The sequence below is a fragment of the Zalophus californianus genome, chromosome 4 (assembly GCF_009762305.2).
Source record: "Zalophus californianus isolate mZalCal1 chromosome 4, mZalCal1.pri.v2, whole genome shotgun sequence".
Lineage (NCBI taxonomy): Eukaryota > Metazoa > Chordata > Mammalia > Carnivora > Otariidae > Zalophus > Zalophus californianus.
Window position 1 is genome coordinate 167701309 of NC_045598.1, and position 22652 is coordinate 167723960.

General features: G+C 36.0%; 1 protein-coding gene across 10 annotated transcripts in view; it reads right to left on the reverse strand.

Moving 5' to 3' along the window:
- Window positions 1–22652, reverse strand: part of TRPS1 (transcriptional repressor GATA binding 1) — a 253371-nt gene that overhangs the window by 208489 nt on the left and 22230 nt on the right. Inside the window, exon 1 of one of the 10 annotated variants that reach the window (XM_027612912.2) lies at window positions 14000–14120. The exons of 6 other annotated variants lie outside the window; for them this stretch is intronic. In XM_027612912.2, the coding sequence (XP_027468713.2) occupies window positions 14000–14081 (82 nt within the window). In that variant the 5' untranslated portion in view covers window positions 14082–14120. Of the gene's footprint in view, window positions 1–3746; window positions 3809–5061; window positions 5145–13999; window positions 14121–22652 lie in introns of those variants that run through there. 3 more of the 10 variants (XM_027612992.2, XM_027612984.2, XM_027612945.2) reach the window with 3 other exon arrangements.

A 22652-nucleotide genomic window follows, 5' to 3' on the forward strand; every position in this document is an offset into this window, starting at 1 on the left:
ATCGCATCAAGGGGTGTTTTGGCAACTCTATTTGAAAACGTCTTTATTCAACTATATAATAGCAATATCCCTCATACTGACTACCAAAAAAGAGTTCAAAATGCCAGTTTACAGTAGGTCCATTATAAACAATCATTTGGATAATGGGGCTAAAAGTGAAGCGGATAAGAAGGAACTAAAGAATCTAAATGAGAGCTACGAGACTCAAAATTGCTAACTTTAGTCCTCTATTCAGTTCTGAGATAAAAAACTGACCTGGGGGGTGGAGGGGGATGAGGTGGAGATGGTGAGGGTCCCAAGTTTACATCATTCCCCACCTATACAAATACATAAAGCTCCTCTAACAGCAGACATAACATGAATACATACTATGTGTCAAGATACTTCAGCAAGGTAAAAAAACATGCTGAGCTTCCTAAAAATGCACTATTTGTATTTATTTTCACTACTGAGATGTAAGACATTTGCAAAAATCCAAATTTCTAAATTATTTCCTCCTAAATTAAAACAAATATAAAGGCTTTCTTTGTATTTTTAGTTAAAAAAAAAGTTTATTATAAGAAACAGTAGGATACTGTATTATTTCTACATTATAGTATCAGACAGCGGAAATAATCAGCATTAAAAGCTTAAAAAAATCATTCTGGTAAGTCTTTTATCTTACTGATTAAAAGGCTTAAATATATAAGAAAAAATCCTTTTTCTATAGAAGACTGTGACTCAGGTTCTCAGAATGGCATCTTCACAGCAAAAGGAATCTGAGTTTTCTATTAATACCTAGATATTTTTAATTAACAATTAATGATTTAGTCTTATTTCATATGTATGTATAAGTACATATACATAAATAATACACACATACATTTATGAAATACTTGCTCCAAAGAGTTTTGCAGTAGGTAATCAAATGAATTACTCAACCAAAGAAATCAACTATTACAGTAATTTAAAAAGAGAGCTGAGATCACACATACAACCAGTGCCAGTGCAGATTAGAACAAGAATTTATTTCCATTAGATGAGAAACTCCTTGAAGGTAAGAGATATAAATTCCTATGTTCTTTTTAGCATCGTGACCCTAAACAAAGGAAGGAAGAATGGTACAGCAATGACATGTCCCGTTTCTGAACCTGATTCCAATCAGTGGCTGATGCAATCAAGGGCAAGCCCCTTGACTTCTCTGAGCCTCTGTTCTTACTCATATGAAAGAATTGCAATAAATGATTTCTAAACTTCCTCAAATCTCTAAGATTCTATAATGGTTCTGGTTAATGGCTTAGGCACCTAAGAGAAACTTTTTCCAATTTCCCTAAAAAACTGTAAAATATGAAACCATCAATAACTAAGGAAGGCATAAATACCACTGAGGTTTACCATTCACTCAGTTACTCATTTCCTCCAACATTCATTCATTCATTCAATAAATGTATACCCAGCATAAGTATGTGCCCAACATCTAGTAAGATGACTGTAGTTTTACCATTAGTCATTCATTTAAGAGAGAAGAAGGATATCTTTAAAAAGCAAAGAAAAATATTATAAGGAACCCCTCTTTCTCAAAAAAATTAAAGCCTTAGAGGATCTTTCCAAATACCATTTCAACTGAGTGCACTTCCAATTGACTGACTCCTCTAGATAGATAGATAGATAGAAAGAAAGAACCTCAACAAGACTAAAATGTTAAGGGAGAACGGCTTTATAATTTAAGCTCAGCCTCAAATCCTGTTGAGTATGATTTTTATTATAAGTAGCAGTTCTTGTCATCATAATATATAATACCAGATGACATTCTCTTCTTGTTTTTTCCAGATAATAAAACTTTCAAGTGTTTGAAATCAAAGCTGAACACAAAAGAAAAGACATGGTAGTCTTCTCCTTAATATATGATTCTTCCGTGCTCGTTTGTATCAACAACCTAGGAGTACCGAGTTATTAATTACACATTTCATGTAGGTTTTATTAAAAAAATTAAGAAGAAAGAAAAAAATAGTAAATTGTTTCTTTTGATCAAAAGTCCCCCACAAAGAATTTAAAGAATTAAGCAAGTGATAGCAAAATAAAAGGAAGGTCAAGTTTGGGGCCTATAGCAAACTAGATAGCTTCCATATGAACAACATATAAAGTTCAGTTTTAAAGAACATATGTGTTTGCTCATTGGTTTAAAAAAAAAAGAAAAAACCTTGAATCCTGTCTACTCCATATATACAGATCAAAATCAGATTGCTTAAGTGAACTATAAAATGCAAGAGAACATTGTTTATCCAAATCATAAACCCAAGAATTGCTGAAGGAGTTTAAATGTTTCTGTTTCTTCAGATTCCAGAGCAATACTTCAATGGTAGATCGCTTTTTTTGTAAACTGCTTCAAACTTCATAAACCCAATGTCAAATCCTGTTCTTTGCTCTCCATGTCTATTTAATTTGCTCTCTCTGAATTGATTGTTCCTGAATCTTTAAAGGTATTTTTGGATATCTTAAATCCTGCTGAGATTTAAATGTCATCACCTTCAAACATTCCCATCAAATAAATCTCTTATTAATTCACATCAAATTAATCCAAAATGATCACTTCTATTAACATATGCTTCAGAGCACAAAGCCCGTTAATAGTCATCTGGACATGAGAACTAACCCAAGACTCTCTGAGATAAAATGCACATTATTTAGATATCCTCTTTCAAAGAGTTTTGATGTTGGCCCAAACATATTTTATTAGCCTTTTATTTCATCGAGCTTTGCTCTCTATATTTCAAATATCTCATTTCAAATGTACTAGTCTAGGTAAAAAGAGATGGTCTGGTAAGTAAGTAATCATGTCAGATTTGCCAAAATGAGTCTCCATATATCCACACACATCTTAGAGAATTTCGTTAACCATTTTACCTCTTTTTTTCATTTAGTTTGTTCTCCGATACATTTTTTATTTTTTTCTTTTCTTTAAAATTTTTTGTTATATTAATCACCATACATCATCAGTTTTTGATGTAGTGTTCCATGATTCATTGTTTGTGCATAACACCCAGTGCTCCACACAGAACGTGCCCTCTTTAATACCCACCACCAGGCTAACCCATCCCCCCACCCCCCTCCCCTCTAGAGCCCTCAGTTTGTTTTTCAGAGTCCCATCGTCTCTCATGGTTCGTCTCCCCCTCCAATTTCCCCCCCTTCATTCTTCCCCTTCTGCTATCTTCTTCTTTTTTTTAATTTTTTTAAATTTTTTTTACCATTTTACTTTTATAGGAAAATTAGAAAACTGTTTTTTGCCTTTAAAAACTTTATGCTACAAGTCTGTTTGAAACTGTAGAAGGGGCATGTGAGCGGCTTAGTTGGTTAAGTGTCAATGCTTGATCACGCTCAGGTCATGATCTCAGGGTCATGGGATGGAGCCAAGCATCAGGCTCCATGCTCAGCAGGGAGTCTGCTTGAGATTCTCTCTCTCCCCCTCCTCTCTGCCCCTCCCCCCCTAAAAAATAAATAAATCTTTAAAAAAAAAGAAACTGAAAAAAAATAAAAATAAAAAAAAAATAAATAAAAAAAAAGAAACTGTAGAATATATGTGAAAAAAATGAAGCACACATCTATCTCCCTAATGAAGGCAACAAAAATAAAGCAAATATGCATCATGAGTTATCAAAAGGAAAGGGGAACTGATTATTTTTGCTTTCATAACAGGTGAGAGGCAAATGTATTACAAACTCTGCTTTGAATAAGATCACAATTTCACTAAGCAAATTAAGAAACATTACCATTTGTTTCCTCACACGTATGTCATGTTTCCTTTTGTTTTCTTTCCTCTCCAAGGAAAACTAAAAAAATTAAAATAACATACAATGACAACTGTTGGTTCAAACAGGCCAGTATGACTCTGTATGTGTGCACGGGCCGGATGTAACTTCATCCCTCTTCTTCGTTAAACTTAGACTTATTTCACCTGGTTGATGGGCAAAGAGCCAAACATAGCACGTAAGTTCAAAAAGAAGAGCTCATGGAAAAGTATAAATGCATCTGTTTATCTTGACGGTTATGATAGGAATTGACATTTTATTTGTATGTAAATTAGATTTCCACTGATAACAAAAATAATTTTGTAGGAATGCCTTTGACTTTCTTTCCAGCATTTGCCAAAAAACATCTTTGTACATTAAAGGTGGTTTAATTTTAGTATATCGATGTTGCTTTGCCTGTTTTCCACTCTGTTATTCAATAGAAAAGAAAATCTCAATTATTAACTCAATCCAGCAATATAACTGGCTAACATCTGTCTCAGATCTCCCATAAGAAATCCGTGTCAGTCCCTGCCAATCCATTTGGTAAATTAACATGCATATTCAGTATAGTGAAGTTAATAAATGCACACCATGAAGATTCAGTAAGAATGCTCACTGTCTTCCAGGCATTGATCAGCTGAGTTTATTAGGCAAAGTTTTTGTTAATTTTTTTAAGAGTGCCATTCTAGATCCAAGATTAAAACAAATACTGTGAAGGCATATTGAGAGGTTATACTAGTCCTGTGCGTATATATAGATATATATACACAGAGAGAGAGAAAACATATACATGTGTGTTAAATACATATTTAACACAATGTAATATTCAACATATATATGTACATACATATGTACATACATATATAACATGTGTGTGTTAAATATATATGTTAAATAGCCAAAGTGAAGGGAAGTAAGTTTGTGCCATAATATACAATAGGTCTTGCTCAAGAAACCAGTAACTTGCAAACCACTCTGCTCATCTCCAAGGTACCACAGACAACAGCTCAAAAAACCTCGCCCATCCGAGGACAGCAGTCCAAACAGCAAGCAGGGATGTCCAATGGGAAAGGCACAAATATCATGAAGAATCAGCAAATGTACACAGGCCATGAAAGGGAATTAGAAGTAAATTCAGAGGACAACTGTATATATAAGTTCCAAGAGATCAGGGATCTTTGTTCTATACGTATTATTAAAAGTCCATTCAAATTAGTAAACAGTACTGATGGATGTTTTTCACAATGTGTAATGAATACATACGAACAACATTAAATGTGGTTAAAATACCAACCTAGTCAGTGCTGACTGCTTCATGTATCCAACTCGGCATCATTTTTTCTTCCGGATAAAAATATATTATATTCACACACAGGTTGGAATTATTTTTCTCTTTTGTTAAGTATATTGAATGTTTCCACAGAAAGATGATTTTTTAAAATTCTACACTTGAAAGCAACTTCTGATAGAATAGGTTAAACCACTTTTTCCTGACTCCTAGAATAAGAAAAGTTTTCCGTATGAAAAAAGAGGAGGGCACCTGGGTGGCTCAGTCATTAGGCTCTGCCTTCGGCTCAGGTCATGATCTCAGGGTCCTGGGATCAAGCCCCGCATCAAGCTCCCTGTTCCACGGGAAGCCTGCTTCTCCCTCTCCCACTCCCCCTAATTATGTTCCTGCTCTCACTCTCTCTTTCTCTGTCAAATAAATAAAATCTTAAAAAAAAAAAAAGAGGAAATACACACATAATCCCTTCATAATTTGGATAGGTAACAGGCTCAGAAACCTTCAGCTATAAGAACTTCTTTTTGAATAAACCATTATTTCAGGACATTCTTTCTATGCTCACCCCCCAGTTTAGCTAGGCTCTGTCTGGGATTTTATTATAGTCACTGTTTAAGCATAGATGATAAATTCAAGAATCTTCTCTACATTCTTCCCATGATATTAGTTTCAAAAAAAGAAATGTAAGGAGGTTCCTTGGTCAAATTAAGTTTAGTGGAAACTGTATACTTTATATACCCTCTTCAGAGATCCACATTGTACATCAGCAATTACAGCTCTGAAAAGTCCTAGGGGTTGTGGAGTGGTGGCGTCTGTTCAATTTGGATTGGAATTTCCCAATCTCATTTGGCTTTATCTCACATAATGCCATTTACCAACAAAACTAATGTATTGTGCGCACACAGTGGGAGATGCTGCTCTAGACAGTAATTTTCAAAGAAGAAAATGACTGACTTCAAAACATATATATAGTATTTTTTAAACAAAACAGTATTTCTTCATTAACTTGTCAAGAAAACTAAAATGCTTTGATCTGAAGTGGATCATTTTGAAGGGTTTGTTTTTGTTTCTGGTTTGGGTTTTTTTTTTGTTTTTTTTAAAGATTTTATTTATTTATTTGACAGAGACACAGCGAGAGAGGGAACACAAGCAGTGGGAGTGGGAGGGGGAGAAGCAGGCTTCCTGCGGAGCAGGGAGCCCGATGCGGGGTTCGGTCCCAGGACCCTGAGATCATGACCTGAGCTGAAGGCAGACGCTTAACGAATGAGCCACCCAGGCGCCCGCCCCTGGTTTGTTTGTTTGTTTGTTTTTTCTCCCCAGCGTGGCTAGCAACATTAAAAGAAGATCAGCATCCATTATCATGAAAGATTTAGAATCAGTATTTTAAAAGATTATATAATGGCAGAGGATTACAGCCATGACAGAACACTGAGTGAAAAAGGCAGAAGATAAACATCTATGTACAATATGATCTCAGATGTCCAAATTACATATGCATCAACACAGATGGGTATGAGCCCAATGTTATCTCTGAGCTAAATAGTTTATACAGCTACCACTGCATAAAGAAGTCCTAATTTTTTTTCAGGTATTATTTCTAGTGTTCACTAAGATGATCTATTTAACACACTATTCTCTGTATACTAGATTTGTGTCATTCATTTATAATAACTTTAGTTTTATCTGAACCAAATTTGGTCAGGAACCAAAATACGGCAAAGAGTTTCATGGAATATGGCATGCAGAAAGAGGTTAGAGAGAGACCCAGGATTGAGCTAGGACCTACAGTTCATACTCAATGACTTACAGATAGATACCTGGGAGAACATGTCTAGCCCACATCCTCCTCTCAGGTTATTAGTAAATCCCATTCCTCCCGACTCAGTTCAGTCTCCACCTGCAGACTCATGTGTACCCATGATAAAAGATAGAAAGCCAATGCCCGGACCACAGTCAATAAATACGTGTTCAGGGTGGACACACTCTATGACTGCATCCTTTTATAGTATACCTTAAGGTCAGTCTGGCTCAATGGTTCTAGGCAGTGTAGAAGAAGAGAAATTAAGTATACAGAGCTTCCCTATCTCACTCTTACAAATCCGAGGCTCTAGCTTTATGGGCTTTAGGATTTTGTTTTATGTTTACTGCATCCCCCCACCTCCAAATATTAAAACAAAAGATTCAAAATAAATTTTAAAATAAAACCAGGCTAGGTTAGATGCCGGAGTAAATCTGAAACAGGGAGTTAATTATAAGTTAATTTTAAATCCACAGCCAACATGGTGGTGAGGTCACACTGAGATCTGAGTCTGAGAGGATGACCATATATCCAGGTTACACCTGGGCCCCACAGCTCCTACATTACACAGTCACCAAAACAGAAAGAATAGTGATTTGATGTATGTGTGGGGCTGTGGAATTAGTGAAGGCAAAAATTAGACTCACTCACGAAATATTTTGTATAGGTAATCTAGTCAATCTTCAAATTCAAGTTCAATATAAACTCAAGAATCCATCCAAACACACACAAACATACACACACACACCTTTAGAAAAGGTTTTCACCACCTGCAGCCCAATTAGTAATTTCTTTTCTCCATCAATCTTGTTGTGGACACCTGTCATAACAGAGTAAGGGAAAAATATAGATATAATTCCAGATTCAGGTGTTTTACAAACAGTTCCTTCAAAATCTAACTGAATGTTGAAAGAAATCAAAAGTCAAAACTAGACCTTTTTTTTAAGGCTCACAATCGTGAATGTTGATGTATACAATAACCTGAATTTTTTGTTAATAACAAAAATGTATTATATTATTGTTAACAAGAATCAGGCACTGTGCCAAGAGTATATTATGTCATTTGATTTTCACTTTTTATTAATAATTCTTTAAGTAAGATACTATTGTTTTCACATTTTACACATGAAAAACTAAAATTTAGAAAAGTCAAATCACTTGCTTGGGTCATAGACCTAGCACATGAAGAACTGGGTCTAAAAAAGTCAAAAGCCTTGCTAGACCACTTGGTTTCCCATGACATTTCCCATAAACTCTTTAGTGTTTTAATGAACAACAGTTAGGCAATGCATTTATAGATACAAAAGTGACAGCACTGGAGTGCCTGGGTGGCTCAGTCGGTTAAGCATCTGCCTTTGACTCAGGTCATGATCTTGGAGTCCTGGGATCGAGCCCTGCATTGGGCTCCCTGCTCAGCGGGGAGCTTGCTTCTCCCTCTCCCCTCTGCTCGTGCTCTCTCTCACTCACTCTCTCTCTCTCAAATAAATAAATAAATAAAATTAAAAAAAAAAGTGACAGCACTTTAAGAAACTAGAGAACCCAATCTAAAAGATACCATTTTATAAAGATGGCCATCAAATGTATATATAGTTTTATCAAGTGAATATGCAGTCTTCCCAGCAATCTTATGGACTACTCGGTTATCCTAACTTTTGGATTTGCTTCATAACACCTAGCACATCATCACTAAAGGTAATAAATTATGCAAGACTCCAAATGGGTTTACTTCTACAAAGCCCTCTACAATTTCCAAAAGCAAAAGTGAGTCTTTTCCACTACCATCCATGCCAATTTATGTGTATCTCCTTCTAAGGTATATGCCACATCACACTGTAACTATGTGTTTATGTTTCAGCTACCCCACTAGGCTATGAAGTCCTCCAGACCAGAAAATATCTTTATTAATATTATTAATGTTAATAATGTTAATAATAAAATGTTAATTAACAATATTAATATAATGTATATCCATTCATATGTGTGATTATTTTAATCAAAATACTGATATATAATTCATATATTTTAATCAAAATATATAATTCATATATTTAAATATCTCTATGTTATCAAAAATTCTCAAGCTTTTCCCAAGTGCAAAACATCTAAGGCTAGAGCACATTTCCATCATTAACAATGGCACAGTATTGGGGCGCCTGGGTGGCTCAGTTGTTAAGCGTTAAGACCCTCTGCCTGCCTCTCTGCCTACTTGTTCTCTCTCTGTATCTCTCTGCCAAATAAATAAATAAAATCTTTAAAAAAAGAAAACAATGGCACAGTATGATCATGATTACTGGAGGAAATAAAGCAGTATATTGGCGCAGGGGACATGAGTTTTTAAAAAGCCAGGTGATACTAATATGGGCCCTCCCCAGTGAGACTAATCTACTACAGAGTAAGCACTCACCAAAGTTCTTATGGATAAATGCGATGTTAGCACACTTAGAAATTTCTGCCTATTGCTTATCTCATTAAGGAAGACTAGAATCTCTTGACATTAAATAGCCTTGTGAGACTAAAAGCTAAAATAATGCTAAAGTTGTATCATCAACATAATAACAAACTAAATCAAGACATTCGAGGACTCATGGCATTAATTTTGTCTTTAGTTAGGCTAAAAAAAGAACCAGATATCATAGCTCGGATCCATGGTCATACAGCAATAAATGCATAAGTGGTGAGAAGTAAAAATTAAATTTATTTCTTATTTTATATATTTTTTTAAGATTTTATTTATTTATTTCACAGAGAGAGACAGCGAGAGCAGGAACACAAGCAGGGGGAGTGGGAGAGGGAGAAGCAGGCTTCCCACCGAGCAGGGAGCCCGATGTGGGACTCGATCCCAGGACCCTGGGATCATGACCTGAGCCAAAGGCAGACGCTTAACGACTGAGCCACCCAGGTGCCCCAAATTTATTTTTTAGAACTGTGACTCACTCTGCCTCTGCCGCTACCCCCTACTTGTGCTTGCTCTCTGTCAAATAAATAAAATCTTAAAAAAAAAAAAAACCTATGACTCACAACTATGTTGATTTGATTTGGGTTCTATATATCTCTACAAAACCTTATGTACAATTTGAGGACTGAATTACAGTTAGACAAAGGTTCACTAAAAAAAAAAAGCATACTCTATGTAGTAATAATTCCATAATGATGTTTCTGTAATCAGCAAAATGAATTTTTATAAGTTCATTTACCTGAATGATTATTTATTCTGTACATGAATGCCACATGGTATTTAATATATTTATTAACTATATAATAATACAAGTATCTTCTGCTTTCCAAAAGTTTGCATTATACCACTTTGTTTTTAGGAAAAACCTACATTAGTACTTGTTTTTGCTGACCAAAAAAAATCAGAAGAGAATTTTCGCTTTTACAAAAGAAGCCATTACTATAAGAGTGTAGGTCTTTTCTAAAAGTGAAGTGGCATAATGCAAACTTTGAAAATATACCATTTTAGCTCATGAAAGTTTTCATAGGAACAACAGACTTTCAGATAGTGGGGGAAACCTGTATTTACTATAACTACACGCATTTATAGATACAAATGTGATTTATAAAATTTTTCATCACGTATTCTCTAACATTCCAAAATTAAAAATATTCTGTACTAATAGCATAATGCATAAAAAATAAGTAAAAGCTTGTATTTTAAAGGAATAGGCTGGAACATAAAAAAATACAGAAAAGTCTCAAACATTTGGATCAGACTCCTAGCAACTTAAAGCATATGGAATGACATAAAACCAGAAGTTTAATTTAAAAGTTCAATTCAGGGGGCAACTGGGTAGCTCAGTCGGTTAAGCATCTGACTCTTGATCTCAGCTCAGGTCTTAATCTCTGGGTCGTGAATTCAAGCCCTGCATTAGGCTCCACACTGGGCATGGAGCCTACTTAAAAAAATAAAAATAAAAGTCCAGTTCATAAGAATGCTCATAGCATCATCATTTGAACTGTCAAAACTGGAAACAACCCAAATGTACCTCAACAGAATAGACTAAAAATTTGTGGTATATGACTATACAATGGAATGTACGGTCATACAACAGAATATTATACTGTAATAAAAATAAACTACATACAACAACATGGATGAATTTCACAAACACAACATTGAGCATAAGATGTCAGGCACAAGAGAATGCATACTTTTAATGCATAGGGGTATTATATTTTAATGCATGTAAAGTTCAAAAACAAGCAAAGCCAATCTAAAGTATCAGAATCAGTCAGGAGAGTGATTAATTCCTGGGCAAAGGAAGAGAACAGAGAACAGGAGGGGACACAAGGGTCCTGGCAAAGGGGGCTTGTAGAGTACCGACAGTTTCTATTTCTGGACATGAGAGAAAGTTACACAGAGCATTTATTTTGTAGTAATTCATTGAGCTATAGATGTATGAGCTGTGCATTTTCTGGCTAAAAAATTAGTGTATGTGTGCACGTGAGTGTGATTTTTCAGTGAAACAGCAGGTGCTCTGCAGGGACCATGCAGTAATATACTGAGAAGAAATCTTTCAGCTCTTCTGGTCTGATGGGCTAACCCAAGCAATTCAATGGAGCACAAGGCTGTCCTTGGTTACTCAGGCCAGGTTGCAGGGCACAAAGAGCCAAATGTGCTAAAGGAGGCAACAAGGTGGTAGGAAAAAGAATAAAAGAGTAATGAGAAGAGAAGAAAATAAGTTCTGGACAAGAGAAATCTGAAAAGGTAAAAGATTTAAAAAGAGTTCAGAGGCAAAAACAAGAGCAGAAAGCAACAGGCACCCTATGAAGAAAGAAGGTAATAGACAAGGAGAGAGGACCTGGTGGTGGTGGTGGTAGCAGAGGACAGTTACTAAATGTATCATGAGGATACACTGCATCATGTGGACCACAATCTAAGTGAAGGAAGAGAACTAAGTGAGGCCCTGTTATGTACAAGCCATTTGCTTTTTGGCTCATCTAATTCTCTCTTTAGTCCTCACTGAAAGCCTGCAAGGAATTGATTAGCTTTATTTTACAAATGAGAAAACTAAAGGGGTGAAAGTAACATGCTTATCTTAAAAGACTGAATGAAATAGATGAAAAACAGCCCATAAAACAACACTATGGCTTCTTCCTAAGTTTTGAGTCTTTTTAAAAGGCTGAATAAATGCTGTTTTTTTTTAATTTAAATTCAATTAGCAAACATACAGTTCATCATTAGTTCTTGATGTACTGTTCAATGATTCATTAGTTGTGTATAACACCCAGTGCTCATCACAACACATGCCTTCCTTAATACCCATCACCGAGTTACCCCATCCCCCCACCCACCTCCCTTTCCACAACCCACCGTTTGTTTCTCGGAGTCAAGAGTCTCATGTGGTCTCCCTCTCTGATTAAATGGTGTGTCTAAATGAAGTGTGGCTGATTCTACCTTCATCTGTGCTAGTGGTTCTCAATCTATGTAATAAAGTACTCCATCTCACAAATCAAATAATGATGGTGTTTCTCACCTTGCATAAAGAAGAGAATTTAATAGGTAAAATTCTATCCGTTTTAAACATTCCACCTGGTTAATATTTTCGTAAGACTTTGGCTTTTATTATCACATAGCCTCTAAAAATGAATGGACAAGCAGCCCACAAATGTCAACAGAGACATGTGAAAACATTATTTCTAAAAACTATTTCATGTGGCAGTTAGCATTTGTTTTGTAGGTACAGGTTTGTTTGATATAATATTTTAACACTATTGTATGGAGTTCCTTCCTCAAAGAGAATCACAAAGTCAGAGAATACAGTCACCTGAACAAGCTTAGGAGCCTTTGGTTTAAGCAGAATAAGAACGGATTGGCTGGCCCCACATCTACTGAGGCTGTATGTGTTCTGGGCGTCAAAGCATGAACGCTCCATACATTTAACTGCTGACTACAGGAAACAAGTATACGCATGGATGGGAAAAGGTGTTTGTGAAAGGAGAGGCACAGTGCCCAGAAAACAGGGACACTGAGCAGGATTATTTAAAATTAACTGCTTCCATTATTCTTTTGAACTTTTTGTTTCACAACATTTCATAATAACAGTTTTACGTAGTTACTTCAAAACCAGATTATAGCGCAGAGTTCACCTGAACAAACAAAATTGGTACCTGGTAATATTATTATCATCCTCATACCTGCAAATGATGTCTTGTTTACTTAGCCCACAAATCAGGGTGCTATTCAAAAAATAAAATGCTATCACAATGATTTCATGAAAAAGTTAACATATCACAGGAGTAACAGACAGTACATTTTAATCTTGTCATAACATTAAGAAAGCCCTGCTTTAATGTTGAAATAGAACAAATTACATTAAAAGTGAGACATTATAGAAGTCTCTCTAAATTGTAGCCTGTTAAGTGTTTACCATATTCTGAGGGGGATGGGAAATGTTGTAGGTCCCAAAATATGCCACCTTGACTTACGGAAATGAAAATGTAATTCTCTTTCACAAAATATCACCAATAGGGTCCAAATGAGCTAAAAGAGTAGGCAGATTCTGGAAGGTAATGCCTACAGTCCAGTGTATGCACGGTGAAAAAAACTGCATGAAATACTTTGCACTATTCAAGAATATTTTCTGATGACTAAGAATACTACTTGAAAAAGAACCGCTTCAGTGTTTGATTCAGTAACTTAGAATAAAGTTTCTGATGTCAACATGTCCCATAGTTTTATCCTCTTGTGCACCCTTCACTTCATCCTCATGAAAAAAATGGCAAATGATTACCCAAACAAGCTGCCATCAGAATTTTTTGTCCAGAAGTCAAAGTCAAGTGTTATCTGTTGGCATCAGTACCCTTCAGAATTTAGCACCGAATTCTAATTTCTGTACACCTATTACAAAACTAACCATACACTATGATAACTGATGCTTACAATCAAGAATAAATTACAGTAGACCTCCTTATCCTCAGGGGATATGTTCCAATCCCCCACTGGATGCCTGAAACCTACACAGACTATGTTTTTTCCTATATAGATCTAACTGTTGATCTTTCTATGCTTATGATAAAGTTAATTTATAAATTAGGCACCATAAGACATTAACAATAGCTAATAATGAAATAGAACAATTATAATATACTGTAATAAAAGTTACATGAATGTGGTCACCGTCTCAAAATACCCTACTGCACTGTACTCACCCTTCTCGTGACGATGTGCTGGTAAGATGCCTAGGTGATGAGATGAAGTGAGGGGAATGACGCAGGCGTGGTGATGTAGCATTAGGCTACTACTGACATCCTGACCCTACGTCAGAGGAGGATCATCTGTGTCCAGATCGCAGTTGCCATGGTAACAATCCATGGAAAGCGAAACCACGGACAAGGGGGGGAACCACTGCAACATCACATGTATCCATTCAGCCATATAATACTTTGTGGGCATCGATCGAGGTGCTGCAGATACACCTGTGAAGGTAGACATGAAGCCCTCCCTCAGGGAGTTTACAGTCTAGCCCAAGAAAAGAAAAACAGAACACAGAGGCACCTAATTTAGATTTTGTATAAGAAAGGGTTCTGGGGGAAAATGACTATAAACTGCAAGGCAGCAGAAGCTGGCCAGGTGAAGGGGGCGAGAGTGACTCAGGGATTCAGTGATTCTGCAAACAGAAGAGCTCATTCTCTCTCAAGAGAGAATGTGGCTTCTTGACGGAACTGAAACAGGTTTGGTGGTGTTAGTAATTTTAGTGGTGTTTGGTTAAAATCATCAACTCTCTGCAATAAAGGATTAAAGCATACATTCTGTGGAAGATTCCTTTTTTCCTGAAAATATGACACAATTCATTTACCATATATGTTCCCAAAACTTTACATAAACTCTACGTTCAAACTTCACACAAACTCTTCACACCAATGGATTATGGATAAAATTTCTACATAGTTATGTAATGGGAAAAGCCTTATTAAGATAAAAAACAATTTAATATCTAAACAGTTATCTCTGATTTTGATGCAATCTTTTTACTGTTTGATAAGACAGTGCCAATAGTACTACAGTTTCTTATCATAAGCAATTACCTATAATCCTGGCAATATAATGATTATATTCTGACTGATGTTCATCTATAGATTAATATATATAAATATGTATGTGCATATATATATACCTTGTTTAAAACCGATCGCTTCCCAAAGTCTAATAGATAGTCTGGCTATTAAATAAAATTTGATACATTTAATTCTCAGTAAAGTTCCTATCTACTATGCCATGAGTATAGAATATTAAAGGTTTAAAAAAAATTCTTGTTCACCAAGTTGGAAAATAAAGTACCAAAGCAACATCAAATATCATATATACACGCTGCCTATAGGCAAGGGGACTTCATACCAAAATTTATAGACAATTATTTCATCCATATAGTATGTATTTATTGATGACCTAGTATGTTTATAACAATGTTGCCAAATAGCAAAAGGAGAAAAAAATTTAAGAGAAAATTATTGCTTAAGAAACTAGCTCCTTCTGTCAAAGAAATAAGGCTTATTGGAAAATATCTTGGTAACAGTTATTATATGCTTATAATAAGATTTTGCACCAAAATCAGCAGGGCAAACAATAAAGTCCCTTGAAGACAAAGAGTAAGTCCTAAATATCTGCTATTATTTTTATGAGTGTTATTATTATGCCCACTATTTCTTTCATTCATAATGCAATAATGGAACGTGGTCACTAACAGTGAAAATATTTAAGGCGGAGGAGAGTAGAAGATGAGCCTGGGGGAGAAATAAGAATTGCACAGCTCTGGGGACAAGAAAAGACTGCAGCAAAGAGATGTAAGAGAAACAAAGGGTTTCTCTCCAATATAAACATATGGTAAGGGACAGGGAAGAATCTGGGTTACTAAAATATGGCTGCAAAGGTTAGTAAGAGAATCTAGAATCCCAGTGGATGAGGTTAGAGCACTTGTGGAAAACAGGAATCCACCTGAAGTTTCTAAATCAAAGAGATCAGGGAAACTGAACTAGAAGTAGTGTGACATGTATACCAAAGAAAGGTGAAAAATGAACAGGAATTCCAAAAAAATCTAATTTGATCATACAAGAAAGAAGAATTTTTTAAAAAATCAAAGCTATCTGGGACGCCTGGGTGGCTCAGTCAGTTAAGCGACTGCCTCCGGCGCAGGTTGTAACCCTAGGGTCCTGGGATCAAGCCTGGCATCTGGCTCCCTGCTCAGCGGGGAGCCTGCTTCTCCCTCTCCCTCTGCCACTCCCCCTGCTTGTGCTCTGTCTCTAATAAATAAATAAAATCTTAAAATAAATCAATAAATAAAAATCAATAAAAATCAAAGATATCTTACCAACTCACATGAAAGGATGTTGTTGCAGATATTAAATTTGTGACACATTAATGATACTGGATTATTTAGGCATTAATGTGTCACTGTGTTCTTCTATAGTTCAAATTGGAGTTATGACTAGTAATATTTTACTTAATCTGCTTCAATATTCATATTCCTACGTGGACAGAGTTCTCCTGTGGTCATTAGTATTGATATTCTCATAACCAAGTACAGTACCTATAAGTGAATAGGCGCTGCTCAGTAAATAATGGTTGAGTGAACTTATTGAAGTTACTGAAACTTAGTGAATAAGCTGAGTGAAACTTATTGAAAAGACAAGAAGAGGTAATCAAATGACTAACTAAGCTACCTGACACCCATTTGTTTTTGAATTGCCTGCCGGTACTTAGCATTTTATCTGAGCCCTGTTTATGTTGAAGCCGTTCTAACTCCAAAGTTCTTAGACCTGAAGCATTTTATGAAGTTTTCCAAAGTAACTTAGAAGCAAGCCTTCCAAAATGATTCCAGATCTTCCTAGTCCCTTTGGAAGCTCACTCAGACTTGGTCAAAGCTCAATGATACTCCAACTAGTCCCCTCTGATCCATGCAAGCCAGTAGTTAAAACAGCCAGGAAGACCTCAGCAGAACACACCTCTTTATTTCAAGCCAGTCTATACCCAGAGCTTCCTCTGGCAGGCCTCAGCTTTAAGTACTAAATGCTCATCTAAGATTTCACTTCAACACTACTTCCTGGTAATGACTCAAGTCTCCCAGTCACTCCCCATCCAGATGGAATTTGTTTTTATAGTAGGAGCACTCCAAAATTAGGTTGCTTTGAGGCAGTGATTGGTCCTTTTGCACCCAGCAATGGCTCTAAGACTACGCAGCTGAGAGCCTGAAGATGTGAGCAAAAGAACAACCTGATGTGAGATTTTATGTTAAGGCCATGAAAGTATCTTTAGGCACAAGTCAGCGCTGCATTTTTAGCCAAAATACCTGCCACTGTTCTCAAATTTGAAGTAACAGGCCTTGCAAAAAGTTGTGAGCAGACATCTCCTTGTACTTCCAAAATCAACTCCTGGCAAAATTGCCTCTTTTTCAAGGTTGGATGAGAGAATAAAAAAGAGAAATGCTCGCACTTATACACACACAGTTACACACACACTCAAAAGATTACAGAAGCACATAAACTCAAATCAAAGAGTGGCTCTCGCCAGGGTTTTATCCTCTTCTTTGGATTTATCTATATTGTCTTAATTCCCATAATAAATGTGTATAACTTGTCTACCTCACAGTTATTTTTTAAAGGGAATGAGAATACAAAATTAAATGCATAAGACAATATAAACTGGAAGAGACTGCAAAAGGCAGTGTGCTGAAATCGTTGGCACACTCCCCACTCTTCCCCCACCAGACTACAAGCTCCTCGTGGGGAACACACGGAGTCGGCAATTCTTCATTCATCTGTTGAATGAAGAATGACATCAAGATGCCAATATCTATTGGGAGGCAAGAGGGAATTCTTCAAGTATATTCACAGTCATTACAAAATTTAAAAATAGAAGGCAGGAGCACCTGGGTGGCTCAGTCGGTTAAGCATCTGCCTTCAGCTCAGGTCATGATCCCAGGGTCCTGGGATGGAGTCCAGCGTTGGGCTCCCTGCTCAGTGGGGAGCCTGCTTCTACCCCTGACCTCCCCCCAATCCTATTCATGCTCTCTCTCACTCACTCTCTCTCTCAAATAAATAAAAATCTTTAAAAAAATAAAAATAAATAAAAATAGAAGGCAGCCAAACATTTTTAGGTGGAAAGAAAAGGAAAAGGTGAATTTGACTCTATTTCTCTTGTTTTCACTTTAAAAAAAAAAATCACTGAGCTTTTTGCTTTAAATCAAAGTTTGTTTACTGAAATTACAGGGTCAATCAAATAGTGGCAGTGGAATGTGGTGCCTGTTACTTCAGGAGGTAAGCACTGGATACCAAAAGCATTGTCTTTCTAACAAAAGAGGAGCCCTTAACTTCTTCAAAGCAGTCAACAACCAGGGAGAGCACCATAAGCATTTACAGTACCAGAACACCTTCATTCCATAGCCTGTCACCAGGGAATGTCTTAAACAATGGGAAGATTGGAAACTGTAATTTAAATATAATCTTATTTGCATTTCATTTAATTATCAACTTTATAATTGCTTTCAAAAAAATCGCCTTTATAAAAGGCATTTTGTAGAAATTTTTCATGATGGATTGCTAATTTTATATACCTCCCTCTCCTAATACCCAGCTATATATGTTCATGGGAAAAAGAGAGTCTCCCTAGTGGAATGATAAAACAATATTCTCGGAATTGAAAAAGGCTATCTTCTTCCATGATGGAGAATATGCACTTTTTTCCTACATCACTGAAGGAGGTAAGACCTTCTCCCCACTCCCCTGCTGCTCCCCATCCCTGCCTCTAAGAGTCTTTGCAACAGCAAAATGATGAGCATGAGCTCTAAGCTTTAAACACAGTCAAGCCTAAGATTCAAAGTTAAATCCACCAGTTTGTTACAGTTCATAACAGCATGGAAATCATCGTGCCAATATGAATGCACATAAGAGACCAAGTCTCTGGGAAAGGCCTTGGAAATGAATTGTGGATAACAAATCCATCATACCAAAGACTGCCCACAGTACATGCTCCAAAGAGCTGAAAGCAATGCAACTTGACTTCATTTTCTTGACTCCTAAGGTGCCCACAGCTGTTGAAGAATGCAGTCTATGTTCAAACTGGGAGTGGCTCTCAGTGAGAGGTAAACTGATGTACTGAAAACTAAGTCTCAAATACTCAAGGATAACATTCTCACTTATACCCACTCACCAGTTTACAAGAGGTAAACCTCTGAGGTTCAGACTGACAGTGAGACTTATTTATTTATCTAGGTCCTTAGCATCCGGCAGTCTCAAGACTTTAAACTCGGTATTACTGCCTAACTTAGCGGGGGTAGAGTGCAGTGGGAACAGTCTGGATTCATTTGTAGTGAGTTTTCTGTATAACTTAAAATATTTTTGAAGAAATATGGTAAAGTGATTATCCTTCTGGAACTAGATCCACTGACACTGTCACATTAACTCACAGCTTGTTAAATACTGTGCAATCTTTCTATAACATTCTTTGTTATGAGACTAGAATCAGCATATGGGAATTGCTCTTTTCCTGCTAAACTGTAGTCATTACTAACTACTCATCTGTGACATGTACTCTTTCTTGTAACCAGGGATTTTAGCTTCACAAAATTTAGAAACTGCCACATTGTTTCTTGGCATCGCTTTCAAACATGACATCATTCAGATTTTGGAAAACTCCATTTTAGCAAGCACAGGAGTGGGTGCCAGGTTAAAGATTGCCCAAAAGGGGCAGCAGGGTCTCCGCAAGGACTAACCACAGTTAATTCTTTCAACCCATACCTTCACATGCCTTTCATTAGAGACACATGGAATTACAATGAGCTCAACAAATACATTTCAAAGTGGGTTATCAAATTACCAGAATATAGAAATGGCTTCCAGTTACTGAAGATCAGTATTGAAACACAACTGTGATGTGGAAATGAAAAGCTCTATAGTCAATTTCCTTAATTTCCAAAGTCTAAAGCATGAGCATTTTTAAAGTATGCATATACTTATTACCAAATACTACACACATATATGATAATTATAAATAAAATATAAATATAATACAAATATGAGCCCATGACTCACTATAGAATACAAATAAATAGGGAACTGTCGAAATGATAAAGAAGTTTCAGAGAACTGGTATCATTCAAACCCCCTGACAATCTCACTTTGGAAATTCTTAAATAATTTCTAGAACTTCCTCCATTAATTGAAAACTTATATAGAGAAATTCTAGTTATTTCATCAACACAACCCTGCAAGCCCCTAATATGGGACTTGTTATTTATTCCAAGTATAATTTGATAGCATACTTGCCCACAAAAATTTAGGATTAGTGCTCTCATTAGGGACTTCTTTGCTATCAAATAAAAAGCAATCCCAATGGTTCAATATAATTTCCCCTAGAAAAAAAATGAATGACATTTCACATATCGCTGTTGAGAAAATACTTGGAGCTTCTAATCTCAAAAAAAAAAACCTTTAATTTTAATCCTACTGTTATTTCTTTTATAGACATGTTTTGTAAATAAATAGAATTTTTATTTTGGATGTGAAAAACATGCTTACTTCTTGAAAAGGAACAAAAAAGAGAACACGCGCGCGCACGCGCACACACAAACACACTTAGCTTGAAAACTTAGGACATACGGTTGCAAAAGATGCCTCAGAATCACTGCACCGTGGCGTACAATGTACCGTGGCTGTGAAATCATGTGACTATTTATTATTCTCCTGCAGAAAACTGGGTGACCTCAGTAGTAACAAATCATTTTTATTCACCAAGTGTTTATAATCATGTGGCACATATCCCATATACGAAAACAAAGATAAATTCTAAAATATCCACAGAGAATCACAAAATATTATCTGTGAGAGACCACTCCTGAGGAAGGATGCCTGATGTATCCTGATGGACTCACCACAACCTACTGACAAAGAAGACAGCAATGAACTCTGAAGGAGAATTTGGTTAGGACTCACTCATTTTAAAGAAGAGGAAGAAATTTCATGAAATGAATACAAAAAGGCAAGGAAATCTCTGCCTTTCAAAAAGTCATGTATTTAAGACCATGTATTAAAATTAAGTACCAATGCACATACATTTTAAAATAAAAATGATGGCCTAGGTCACTCATGACCCATAAAATAAGGCACCGATGGACAATGCAAAAAAATACCTCAAAACCATTTCTTTTAAGAACTTTTACAATTCAGAATGGACTTCCACACCAAAGCTCTTACGGCAGAAATCCAACAGAAGAATGGATGAATTAAGGTGTGTGTGTGTGTGTGTGTGTGTGTGTGTGTGTGTGTGTGTGTGTGTGTATTCCTCCAAGGGAACAATGCCAACTAGTCTTCTGGAACAATTGGTGCCACTCTTCCCTACAACAGCTGACAGCCAGAACTATACTCTGCACATATCCTAAATATAAGTTTTAAATCAAAAGATAAAATAAAACCTTAGAAACACCCATTTGAACAGTTTAATAGACACTCCCAAAGTTAATGATATATGAAAATTTAAAAGGTTAGAAACAGAACAATTATAATTATTATAATATTAATATTCACACAGCCCTTTGGCAATCACCAAACCTGTTTTACATATATTATTTAATTGATGTAACCCCCCACAATCTGCTCCCAGGTAGTACTGCTCACAGCCTGTAGATGGGAAAACTGTAAACTAGGGAAGTTAGACACTTACTCTAATTCTGATTTTATTCCAACTCAGCCACACCACAGATAGGAAAACATAGCTGCAACCTAGTGAGCTTCTAAACACAGCTGGACATAAGCCTATTCCAGACAATCATAAGTCCCAGAAGGCATGGGATGGCTGAAACGTCTATATTTTAATCTGTACCGTACATATCCGGAGAACAAATAAGCCTGGAAAGAGGCCAAAGTGCTCTTAAAAATAAGAGAAATATGCAAAAAAAAAAAAAAAAAGCCAAAAAGGTTAAAAAATATTGTGATGCATTTCTAACTACTAAAGTAAGTACCTTCTAAACTCTAGGAATGGCTGCTCCAACAATAAGAAAAATGTATGGTGGACTCGGTATTTATTATTTGTATGTTATAACTAAGCTCCTGATGCTGTGACTTCCGTACCTTTGTTTTCATAGCGTAATTATGTACTTAAAAATTTGAGGACAGAGCAGTACTTACTAACAATTGGCTTAGTATTACTGATGTTTTTAATCATAAGATTATCATTTTCTTTTCAACATGCTACTTTAAAATGACTTTCTTTATTAAATCACTTCTTATATTTAAGGGTCAATTTGTCTTCAACAAAACAGCTCCAGTTTTATTCTGTCTTACGAAATAACTTAGGATATCAACTTAACAAACACACTCCCTAGGGAAAGCAGTACTAAAAGTTAATGTGTTACAAGTTAAAAAGAAGGAGCTAAATTTCCGTTTTGGGGGGAAATTTAAAATCAACTGAGGCATCAATATAAAACCCGTCCCCTGCAAGATGCCCCCCCCCCTTAGATCCAGCTATATATCGCCTATGTTCTTTACATCAGTCATCCTAGAATCTTGGAGGCAAAAAGGAAGCAACTGGATATACATTATATGAACCGATAAAGTTCAATCCTTTCGCTAAAAGTTTCTTGTGGTAACAACTGAAGAACAGCTCTACTAAAATTACTGATATGTCATGATATGGCCTTAATAATACGGGTTTCCGTATTTTTTCCTTTCAGAAAAGGACATAAATACAGGGGGTGTAAAAAGCATGACCTTAAAAAGAATTAATTTTAAAAATAAGCTCGATAATGTAGAGAGGGATAAAACTTAATAGGGATCCATGTACAGAACTGTTTCAAAATGTGTTCCTTAAGAAAAC